This window comes from Corapipo altera, unplaced genomic scaffold (assembly GCF_003945725.1).
Source record: "Corapipo altera isolate COAL_440 unplaced genomic scaffold, ASM394572v1 61129, whole genome shotgun sequence".
NCBI lineage: Eukaryota > Metazoa > Chordata > Aves > Passeriformes > Pipridae > Corapipo > Corapipo altera.
The window spans coordinates 289,307-300,428 of NW_020884955.1; the positions used below are offsets into that span (position 1 = coordinate 289,307).

At 49.6% G+C, this 11,122-nt stretch overlaps 2 protein-coding genes across 2 annotated transcripts; one reads left to right on the forward strand and one right to left on the reverse strand.

The window, feature by feature from the left end:
• Positions 1–5,738: 5,738 nt before the first annotated feature.
• Positions 5,739–8,130, forward strand: LOC113956781. Its single transcript, XM_027663691.1, has 2 exons — positions 5,739–6,061; positions 7,756–8,130. Exons 1-2 carry the CDS (start codon positions 5,739–5,741, stop codon positions 8,072–8,074), a joined length of 642 nt encoding a protein of 213 aa, XP_027519492.1. The 3' UTR covers positions 8,075–8,130.
• On the reverse strand, positions 8,130–10,366 carry CDKN2B (cyclin dependent kinase inhibitor 2B). The gene is made up of 2 exons (XM_027663673.1): positions 10,226–10,366; positions 8,130–8,739 (listed from the first exon to the last, which is right to left on the reverse strand). Exons 1-2 carry the CDS (start codon positions 10,364–10,366, stop codon positions 8,476–8,478), a joined length of 405 nt encoding a protein of 134 aa, XP_027519474.1. The 3' UTR covers positions 8,130–8,475.
• Positions 10,367–11,122: the final 756 nt, after the last annotated feature.

Below are 11,122 nucleotides of genomic sequence, written 5' to 3' on the forward strand. Positions count from 1 at the left end.
CCCCCCCCCCCCCCCCCCCCCCCCCCCCCCCCCCCCCCCGCCACCGCTCGGGCACACAAACAGCCCTGCGTAGCTGAAGGGGAAACTCGGCGATTTTATGTCTAGATGTACTGGTAGCCGAAAGGCAGAGACATCCTTGGATGAGGAGAAATAAACAAAAATTTAGCCCTGAATTGATAAGTCAGACGTTCACTGAAATTTCTTCATTTTTGGCGGCCTTCTAAGCCTCCGTCACAAAGTTTCTGGGACAAGTGGCATTGCAAGATGAGGCTGCAGTATTTCAAGGGGGCTTGTGTGGGGTGAGACCCTTGCTGGGCAGTCACTGGGGCAGGCTCCCCCACACCGTGATTTCTCTTCAGTGCACAGTGCGGAGTGACCCCTGGGACACGCGGGCGATTAAATCCAAATAATAATTAAAAAAAAATCAACAAAAAAAATTTAAAAGTGGATTTTTTAAAAGTCTGTAAAGTCTAAGAAATAAAGAGGATTCCCCACCCAACAGGCAAAGTCCCCTCTGGTCCTTCTTGCCCTCTCCGACATGAATGATAGCCATGTAGAGATAAATCCAGGGAGAAAACCTCGTTGGTTATGTCTGTATGGTGTCTTAAAATTTCAAAACAATATTGAAGTGTGGCAGGATTGGAGGTTCTCACTGGCTAATCTTGCTTTCTGTGAAATAGTATCGATACTGGATTTTATGCATCTGTGTGTATAAATATATGAATACCTGTTTTTCATGAATAGATAAGGATAGGAAAAAATACACACAGGTGTATTTTGCAAGTGAAGACGTTATTAGAGGAGTCAGAGGCCTGTCTGTATCCCCATCTACCCCCCCAGATAATGCTAAAAGCTACGAAATTGCAGCACGGCATAAAAAACCCCAAAACGCTGTCCCGTGCTAACATTACTGACTCTTCAAGTCACTTAACAAACTACTAGAACATTTTAAATTACATGATTGAAGTCATGCGATTTTTCCCCTCCAAAAAGCAAATCTTATATTTTCTCACAATTCTAGTACCAACAAAGAACCTCAAATTAATCAAAACATAACAACACACGGTCATATCTGAAATTAGGGAAATAATAACAGAGTCTGAGCTAGTGAGTTTTGAAAAAGACCACTGTATTTCACTTGCATTTTGGGGGAAGGGAGAAAAATCTAACTTCTCTCCCCAACAACCCTTACTGCAAAGATATTTTCACGGGGAGAAAAAAAAAATCATATTAAGCGGAGTCCCTGTCCTACATTTCTGCTCTTATTTATTTTTAGAATCACTGTTCAGCCATACAGATCTTTTCACTGACAAGAGATCCATTTTAATACTATAGTACACCAATCTTGCAAATTGTTCTGAGATGTTTTACTAATAGCATGCAGGACGGAAAAGGTAGTTTTCAGTTGACATAGGCAGCCATCTTATGCACTGTTTAAGGCTTTTAACAGAAACAAAAAGTAATTAAAAACATTTACATGAGTTATCATCTAACAAACATTTTGGTAATAAGTTCAGTGGTTAATTAAATACTACAAAGAGTCAAACTGTAAAAAACAATAAATTGCAATTTCCTAGCTTGTAAATAGGTAAAAAATGTTCAGGAGAGGCTGGAGTAGGTGTTAAAATGGAGAGGTTGCATGAAAATAATCTGGTTTATACTTAAAGGAAGGTAAGGGAAAGAGTTACTTGGAGTTATGCTAAAAATGAAGTAATACCAATGCACAGAAATAGTTTAACACTATTGATTTACTCTTCAGCTTAAAATGTCAGTGTATTTGTGAAGATAATTATCCTGATTACACACATTGGGTAAAAACAGGAATATCTATCACTTTAATTTTAGTCCTTCAGAAGTCGTGCTATGAGGGTTTCCATCGAACATGGAAATGATCGAAAATTATCAAAAAATAACCCCAAAAAAACAAAGCCAAAACCACCCCCCCTCCCAACTCAAACAACGTCCAATAACATAGTTCACAGAGTCAATATCATACTCATGGAATGGTTAGGCTTGGGAGGGAGAGAGAATCTAGTTCCACCCACACACACTTTCCCCCTACAGCTCCCCTCACACCCCTTCCCTTCCTCTACATCAGATTTTTCAACGACCCATCCAGTCTAGCCTCGGACACTTCCAGAGATGGGGCAGCCACAACTTCGTTATGTGCTGCCCTAAATAGCTGTAAAAATATCCCCAAGTATTGCATTTTTCGTAGCTTTTTTTTTTTTTTTTTTTTTTTTTTAGATTAAGCACATGCATTTGTCTTACCCCATCCCAGGCCCTTCAAAATAAGATTTGTAATCTAGATCTAAGTATCATTTTAGACAAACTCGATCTCTCTGATTAGAAGCTTGGAGGAAGGGGAAAATAAAGTAGCTGTATTTACAGCAAGCATGGAAATAGAGAGAAAAAATAATAGCCACACTTCTGGATCCATGAGAGAATTCTGTCCTTGCTACAGCAAATTTACTTCGAAATAATCAGCACCTTCATACTTATGTTTTTATTTGACATTTGTGCATTTCATGTCAGTCAGAGTTTATAGTTTCTTTTTCACCCATTTAGTGTAAGATGAAGAAATGAGGCCTACTACAAAAGCAAGAAATGAGGCTTTTGAAAGCAACAAGAAAAACTGGATATAGTTTCTGATTTATATATATATAAATACGTGTATATATATTTTGTATGTGTGTGTGTCTGTTTATGTGTCTGTATATGTACCCACACTTGCTATTTGAAAAGCACTGGGAGAGATCTAACCAGAAACTGAAGCTGGGAAACTTAATTATTTTATCTCCACACCCTGAGTCCCCTAGTTTGAAAGGTTTAATTTTTTATACATCTATTTACATATATATAAAATAAGTTATCTCTATTTTTGTAGATATTTTGCAGAAAATATTTCTATTATTCTTCTCTTCTACCTTTGTTCTTCTCTAGTCTGTGCTCTGGGTTAGAGGAGGTTGTGGGCTCTCTAACAAGCCTCAGTGATGACTTTGCAGAACAATCCCCAAATACACATCAAAATTAATATTTACTTTAGTTTCATTGTATGTCTAATTATGTGTGATGACTAACGCTTAAAGTACACCCTGTAGGTCCACAACAATCCGATTTTGCATTCTACAATAGGGAAAAAGTCTCTAAAAGTGCCTGAGCCTCGGATGTCTCTCAAGGTCTCAATATGTGAGTACTTTAGTTACTCTTTCTGATGCTGCTTGGCCGCTCTGACCCTTATTTCCCATATTTTTGTAACAGCAAGGGAAGGCAAAGTAGGCCACTGTATTTCACTGTCATTTATAAGAGTGGAAAGTAATGCACGCTCGGAAAACAGTGGCCATTTTCTCTCTTCAGAGCAGTAGTTATGTTCCTTATTTGCAAGGAACTGTCTACAAAAGTTGATAAGGGATGGTGGGTTTATATTTTCTTAATTAGCCATAGAGAAAACTTCTCAGGAAGTGAGGGAAAAGGCAGAAATAAGTTACAATAACTGTTCAAGAACCTGACATTTTCAACTGCGTTTGGGGGGGGAGGGGGAAGGAAAAAGTTAAAAATAATAATACACGGACAGAAAACCCCCGCCTGTACAAATCTAACGTGATCACCGTGGAATCTGAGCATATGGCACGGAGGGGGCTCAGCGGCACTGCCACCGGCGCCGGGCTGCCGCCTCCTGCTCCTGTCGCCCCGTCGGGCAGCCCGCGCCCACCGGGGACCACCCGCCGCCCCCCGAACAGCCCCGCTCCCGGGTCCTACCTGGGCCGGGGGCTCCCGCGGCGCCTCCGCCGCAGGACCAGCAACAGGGCGAGGCGTGGCGGCCAACGCCGCCCCAGCGCTCCGAAAATGCGGCGGAGGATAAACCGGCCCAGAGCCCGGGCCCGGGGCCGGCTGCGAGCGCGCCGAAAGTGGATGGTGCACCTTATCCGGGGAGTCATGGATGTGGGGAAGCCGCCTGCGCCTCACATAACAAATACCTCCCCGGCGGGGCCCCACCGGTGAATCGGCCCTCTCACCCTCCATTCATTGGAGAGGACTTTATTTCTTTTTTTTTTTTTTTTTTTTTTCTTTCGATCTTTTTCCTTTTTTTGTCTCTTCCGTTTGCCTAATTTCGAGTCCCCATTTCGCTTTACCTCCCTCCCCTTCCCACCCCTCCCCTACACCCCGCTCTTAAACTCCTCCCATGATGATGGCTCCCGCCTCGAAAGCGGGCGAAGGAAGAGTGGCGGCGGGGGATGGGGACGGGGGAGACCGCTGCCTCGTCTCCCCTCCCACTGCCTGGCCCCGGGGAGCACCGCCACCAAACGGGCGTGGAGACCGGCCAATCGCAGGGCGCTCGCCTGCTTTCAAATAAAGCCTTGACGACATGTCCTTGCCCTCCCTCCGGTCTGCCCCTCCAAACAAACGGCCTCCCTCTCTGTTTGGGGACGGGTGTTATTTGTTTGGGGTTTTTTTCTTGCTGTTTCATTGCTTTCGGATCCCTCTCGCCTCGGAAAAAGCCCGACGGGAAGGGGGCCAGCGGCGGCTCGGAGCGCCGAGCCGGGCCCCCGGGGGCCGGCTAGCGGATCCCTGCCGCTTTAAATGCGCGGGCCAGTATTGGCCCGGGCGAGCAGCTATTTCCTTGTCACATGGCCATTTGAACGCGACGCGGGACCGTTGCGTAGCGGAGCGAGGGGAAGAAAAAATAACTGGAAAAAAAAAATAAAATCTCGCTTTCCCCCCGCCGGTCAACGAAACGGGTAATGAACGATTGCCCCGCCAGCCCCTGGGCTTTCTCCCCGGCCGCGCTCCGCGGGGTCGGACCGCCTTGCTTTCCTTTTGACGGGCGAAGTTCTGGAGCGGGGCGGGGGAGCAGCAGGGGGTTCGCCCAGAAGCCCCGATCAACCTCCCGGCGCTCCCTTCCCAGGCCAGCTCCCAGGAAACACCGGAGGGCTGCCGAGCCCCTCGACAGCCGGTGCCGAGCCAACTTCGCCGCCCGGCAGAGGCTCTCTGGGAGTTATCGCTACCCGCCTGGCCCGCCCCCCACCCTGGGAGCCCATTTGCCTGAACATCCCCCCTCCCGGGTGCAGGGTACCTCAGTGCCAGGCGTGGAGAACGGTGGTGGGCAGGGAGAGCGTCATTCGTGTTGGGTGGTCTTCGACCTTCTCAGTGGCGGCCGGGCCCGGTTCGGCTGGACACGGCTAGAGGCGGCTGGGCGGAGGTTCGGGGCGGCTCTGGGACTGTGGGGAGCCGCAGGGAAGGCGCCAAGAGGGGAGGCAGAGCGGCAGTCCCTGGAAGGGATGGTGAACATAGGCGTGTGCAACACCCCCTCCCCCCCCAACAAACACCTCCTTCTCTCGGCCGGACAAACAGCAATAACTCCGATGTCAACAGAAGTTTCCTTCTTCTGCCTCTGCATGGATTAACGCTAACAACACTGCTAATAAAGAAAACCCGGCAACGATTTCTTCTGGACCGAGTCCGATTTCAAGCCTGGGAAGTGGGTGAGTGAAATCAACCATTTCGAAATGAAAGCACCTCTTCGCCAGACACTTTTATTCTTTTCTTTCTTCTCCCCACCCCGCCCCCACCCCGTCCTTCACTTCTCTCTGCCATGGCTGCTATTCCCCTACAGGCAAGGCAAAATTGAGAGAAATAAATTGCCTGCCTGACTGCGTGATGCAGGTGCCGGAGCGCCGGGGAGAGGATGAATCTACGGTTTTGGCAATAGAAACCAAATACCCACCAACGCTGAATGCATGGCCGATCAGGGGCCGGGGAGCATCTCGTCGTGCACAGGGCACAAACCCTGCTGCAGCGGGTGGGGAGTGTGCGCCCACACGTATTCGATTACAGCGGCGATATTAAAAATAAAAAACGCACTAGTCTGCCACGTTAAACGTAGTGCTTTGAGGGTTTTCTCGGTATGTGTATTGCTGCTGCTATTTGCTGTTAACAGCTACTATTCTCCTTTTCCGAGAGGAAAAGCCCTGGTGCCGACGCTGCTGCCAGAAGAAAAGGTGCCTGTGGAAGCTCCCGCAGCCGAGTCGGATCATGCCGGGGACCTCTATCCTTTCAAGGAGTGAGTATCCCTCACCGTGGGCCTCTCCCGGGCAGAGCCTTCGAACCTATGGCATGAAGCAGATTTATAGCATTTAGGTATTTAACCCTGTTGGCTTTTGAGGGCATATTCTGCTCGTTTGGTGCAGTCAGCCTAGCGAATTCTGTTATTTTTCTGCCAACTTAAAGAACAATATTAGTAACAACAATAATATAATATTACCATTTAGTTGTTGCTGCTGTAATTTCATAATCCCTAATGGAAATACTAAAAAAATTAAATTAATCTGGTTATTGGAGAAAAAGACCATTTAAAACAGAAATACTGGTCTAATTGAAGTTGGAAGTGCAGTTTATTGTTCTATAAAGAGGATGGTCAGGTTCTAGCCTTGTCCTGTCTCTACATCTGGCCCCAGCTCCTCTCTGGTTCCCACAGGCACGGGATACAGGCACCTAACTGCTGCATCCCCAGTGTTGTGCTTGGTTTGTTTACAGCTATGCCATGCTCTAAGATAGAATACAGAATAATTTAATATGGTATTATAATTGCATACTGTAATGTTATATTTTTTCTATTTAAAGATATGTATAAAATATATGTTCTAGGCATTCCTATAATAAACAAGTTTTTATAATTTATTATAAATAGTATTATATATATATTTCAAATATAGTGTAATTTTTTCGTACATATTTTATATGCATAGACATAAACATATTACATATAAAATAGTTGATAAGCTAATACATAAGGCTGATACCTGATCATAACATTCTTAATATATGTGCATATCACGTATATTTTATATAGGTATTGCATAGATGCATTTTGTACATAAATGGCATAACTAAATATTTTATAGCATACCAACTTATATGACGTAATTATGAAGCATGTATTGTATGAATTTACATTACAATAAATAACATATTCCAACACGGTTTTTAAAAAGTATATATGTATTTTTTATTGTTTATGAACCTATCTAAGAGTTGGACAATCAGTAGGAATGCAAAACGAAAATAAACTTTTTTCCCCTTTAATTCTCTGTAGGTAGATCTCCAAAGTGCCTAAGGATTTGCGCTGGGGAATGACATCTGAGCTCTCCAGCTGCCTTGCCTTGCTTCCTTTTCTCAGTCCCTAAGTCATAGGACATGCAGGTGCAGCCCGGTGTGAGGTCCCGGGAGGGAGGCAAGGTCTCCCACTCATTCAGCACAGGCTAGGAGCACGGTGCCCATCGCCTGCCTCACCACCCTGCTCCTATAGAGCCCCTGATGGTTTGGGACCCACCACGGTGGCAGAGGGTTTCCCCAGCCTTTGGCTTCCCCTCAGTAGAGGGTGGGCTGCCATTGTACATTTTCTGTGGGGTGCTCATACCCAAATTCCCCGTGCTGGGGCAGTCAGGGAAACGGATAGACTCTCAGATAATTTGTCTACTCCCGTTTCTAACCCAGCAGCACAGCTGTTACAACGGCTTGGTTTTTTCTTTACCAAACGTGTCACCTGCAAGCAGCTTGGTAAACCCTGGAATTGAGTTCGGGTGTATGATTTCTAATTTTTCGTTCCTGGTCACCTTGGTTTTGCAACTAACATGATTTTTTTCAAGGTTCTATAACTCAGGGGAGGTCGCTTGCAAGTCGTTAAAACGAGTACTTCAAGTGGGGACTGTAGAGGGCTTGCAGAGACACAAATCTGAGTTCATTTTCTCCTTTTAGGTTCCACGTCTGCAACTTTCACAACAAGAGCCACGGATGCACCGAAGATGCGTGTACAAACATGCACAGCATCCCACGTCGTTCTACGAAGGTGTTTGCCAAAGCCGCAATGGCACCAGGAAGCGCCGATTCCCGGCTGTCCCGGCCGGTTTTGCTAGAGAGAGAGGCAGCGCCCCTTCAGTTCCGTGTAACCGAAATTGGACAGGGAGAGCTCGGAGCCCCTCCCGTCCTCTTCAGACGGAGGGCTGGCAAGTATGAGTGCGGAGCCCCGGGGATGAGGGTAAACAGAAAGTCTGGACGTGGTGCCGTCAAAACATGAACAATTTATAGTACCAGTTCTGTGTGTGGGTTTTCCTTCATATTTAATATTTCCTATTTAATATTTTCACATATAGTATTGCCCATTTAATATTTAATATTTCATATTGGCTATTTCATATTTACTATTTAATATTTTCACATTTAGTATTTTCTTACTTCATACTTCACATTTTATATTTCTCTTCATAATATTTGGCCTCCTGCGAGAAAACAGGGGCCTATGGAGGGCCGTAGAATGTCCAGGGCAAGAAAACACACAGCCACGAGCAGAGAGTATTGTCCTTCGTGCATCCCAGCGCTTCGGGGGTTATTCAGAGCGTGGTATGAGTGCTGCTCGACTTGGTGTCTCCCGAGGCAGGTGCGAGCGTAAGTTTGGGACGGGAATTGCCCCGGGAGAGGTCAGACGCGGGGCGGCGGGTGGCGCAGGTAGCGGCCCACAGCTCCGTGCGGGCCCCCCGCCGCCACGTCGAGCGGGAGGCGGCCGCGGCCGTCGGGCTGGTCGAGGCGAGCCCCGGCCCGGTGCAGCGCCGCCAGCGTCTCCAGAAAGCCGGCGCGGGCCGCGTCGTGAGCCGGGAGGCAGCCGGTGCTCGGGTCGGGGCGGTTGGGGTCTGCTCCGCGCTGCAGCAGCAGCTCGGCCACCCGCGGGCTGCCCAGCATCATCACCTGCGGGGAGAGACAGTGTCAGCGCCTGCTAGCAGCCCCCGGGCTTTCCCGCTCGGCCCTGAAGGAACGATGATCCTCCGTGGAAAGAAGAAAATCCGCGGATGAGGCTTAGAGATCGGCTCCAGAGGCGCCACGAACGGTGGAGAGCATGGATCCGTCGGGAGGGTTGCATCGCAGGGAGAAAACCCTGCTTATCCATGCCACGGGACAGGTGGGGCAGAGGGGTGCGGGACCTCTGTCGGAGTCAGGGTGTGCGGGTGCACACCAGGGCTATTCCGCGACAGGAGGCGGCAGGGGGGCCATAGGCTCGGGGCAGACGGAGTGGGGGAGGAGGGTCGCCCTTCTCGCGGCGCACCCTCACAAGAACAGAGCGAGTCCCGGGTCGCTTTGCAAGGGCCACCGTTGGAACCGTAGCGGAGACGGCCGTCGTCCCACTCCCGTCCGTGACACTTCTCCGGACGGTCCTTGCCAAGGGCAGACGTATATGCAGAGAACCCTCCTTATCTGCGGCGCCGCGCCAGCGCTTCTCTCACCCTCGGGAGAATCTCAAACCCCACCTTTCGCCTGACCCCCTTGTCCAGTGCAGTACCAAAGTTCCGGGGAGCCCCTCCCTTTGGGCTCGTCGTTTTCTAAGCTGCGTTTCCCCCAGCGCACCTGGCAGTGCGTTCAGCACAGGATCTAAATCCCTGCCGCTCAAAAGTGAAAAAAAATAATTAAAAAAATACAGTGGAGGACGGCAACAGATACCTGTTTCGAATGAAAGGCTGCACCGACATTTTGTGGGAGAGAGTTTCGCAAGCACTGCCAGTAAAACTTAAATATAGCTTCTCAGATTATTTCAGTTTCGTTTTATTTTGAAAATTTAAGAAAAAGCTGTCTAGAACTACCTCAGAAATAACCTCAGCTTTTATAAATTTAACATCTACTACACCTTCGGGCACTACGTTTACCTACCCGTTCACGCGACTGTAAAACAGGCATACTGAGCCCCACAGAGACTGCTCACTGTCTACCTGCAGCGCCTGCCGGGCAAGGCTATCACAACCGTTTCTGTTCGTGAGAGTTAATGAATATACTTTTTTTTTATTCCATGGGAAAGATGAGGGAAAAATACTGACAGACATATAAAGCAGAAGACGAGCTATGACGAAAAGGTGATTATTTCTGCAAACGGGAGCTGTTACATTTTGCTGCACGTTTATTGCTATATGAGCATTAAAGTTCTCGGTTTTGAGTCATCCTATCTCAGTTGGTTCAAATAAAGTCAAGGGTTGCTAAGACTAAAACCTCTCTGATGCGGCCGTCACAGACTTTCTCCTTCCCAGAAAGGCGAGAAGAACCGCAGCGCCGCCTCGACAGCAGCCGAGCGCGGCCGTCGTGGGGCGGCCCCCCCGAGAGGCTGCCCCGGGGCTGCCTTCGCCGCCCCTCGGGCAGGGCACCGAGGGGCCGCTGCCCCCACCCCGCCGCCCGCACCCCACCTCCCTACCTGGATGGGGGTCCTGCCGTAGGAGTTGACGGCGTTGGGGTCCGCCGCGCCGTCCAGCAGCTCCCTGAGCCGCTGCAGGTCCCCGCGGGCGGCGGCGTTGGCCAGTTCATCGGCCACGGAGCCTCCCGCCCGCCGCGCCATGTCCCGGCCCGCCGCGCCCGGCCCAGCGCTGCCCGGGACTGGCGGCGATCCCGGCCCGGCGGGAGTGCCTTTCCCATGGGAGCGCCCGGCGCCCCCGGCAGCCTCGGGCAGCGCGCCCCGGCCCCGGCCCTGAGGTTCCTCCACCTGCGAGTCTAAGGCTTGTTTTCTCCTCACGGCTGGTGCCGCCCGGCCGATGTCACAGTCACCCTCGGCCTCGCCCCGACGGGGCGGAGTGGAGCGACCTGCCCTGCTCTCCGACGGCAGGGAGTGCCGGGCCCTCGGGCGGGAGGGCGGGCTCGCTCTCTCCATCTTTTTTGTTTTCTCTATTATTTTATTCTCTGGGGCCTTCTCTTGAGGGCAGCAGTGCCTTAAGCAGTGCCTGACCGCCCCGAGTGGAGCAGAGGCCGGGGGAAGGGTAGGAGCAAAACGAGCAAAAGGCGTTACTTAACGAAAGCAAAGCACCTTCTCACGATGGCGGACGCTTTCGTCCCGACCCTGCCTCCCCGCCTTCTCCGGACAGCCATCGGCACCCGAGCCGCAGAAGGCGGCTGCAGCAGAAGGCTCCCTCCCCTCTCCTGCGTGAACTGCAAGTTCTTCTCGGCTTTTTCAGTTAGCAGTAACACTTAGTAAGAGACAGTGGGCGCAGTGGCGCCGAGAGCTCGCACTGACCCAGGAATCGCAGCTGCAGCGTCTCCACCCTCCGCCTGCACTGGTCGTTTTTTTCTTTTTCCTTTTTCTTTTTTTTTTCTTTTTCTT

What these genes read in the sequence shown, in the direction of transcription:
- LOC113956781 (XM_027663691.1), top strand. Translation starts at nt 5,739, where the DNA reads ATGGCCGATCAGGGGCCGGGGAGCATCTCGTCGTGCACAGGGCACAAA. An exon ending in GACCTCTATCCTTTCAAGGA is followed by an intron (nt 6,062 to 7,755) that starts GTGAGTATCCCT and finishes TTCTCCTTTTAG; the next exon opens with GTTCCACGTCTGCAACTTTC.
- CDKN2B (XM_027663673.1), bottom strand. Translation starts at nt 10,366, where the DNA reads ATGGCGCGGCGGGCGGGAGGCTCCGTGGCCGATGAACTGGCCAACGCC. An exon ending in ACGGCAGGACCCCCATCCAG is followed by an intron (nt 8,740 to 10,225) that starts GTAGGGAGGTGG and finishes CTCTCCCCGCAG; the next exon opens with GTGATGATGCTGGGCAGCCC.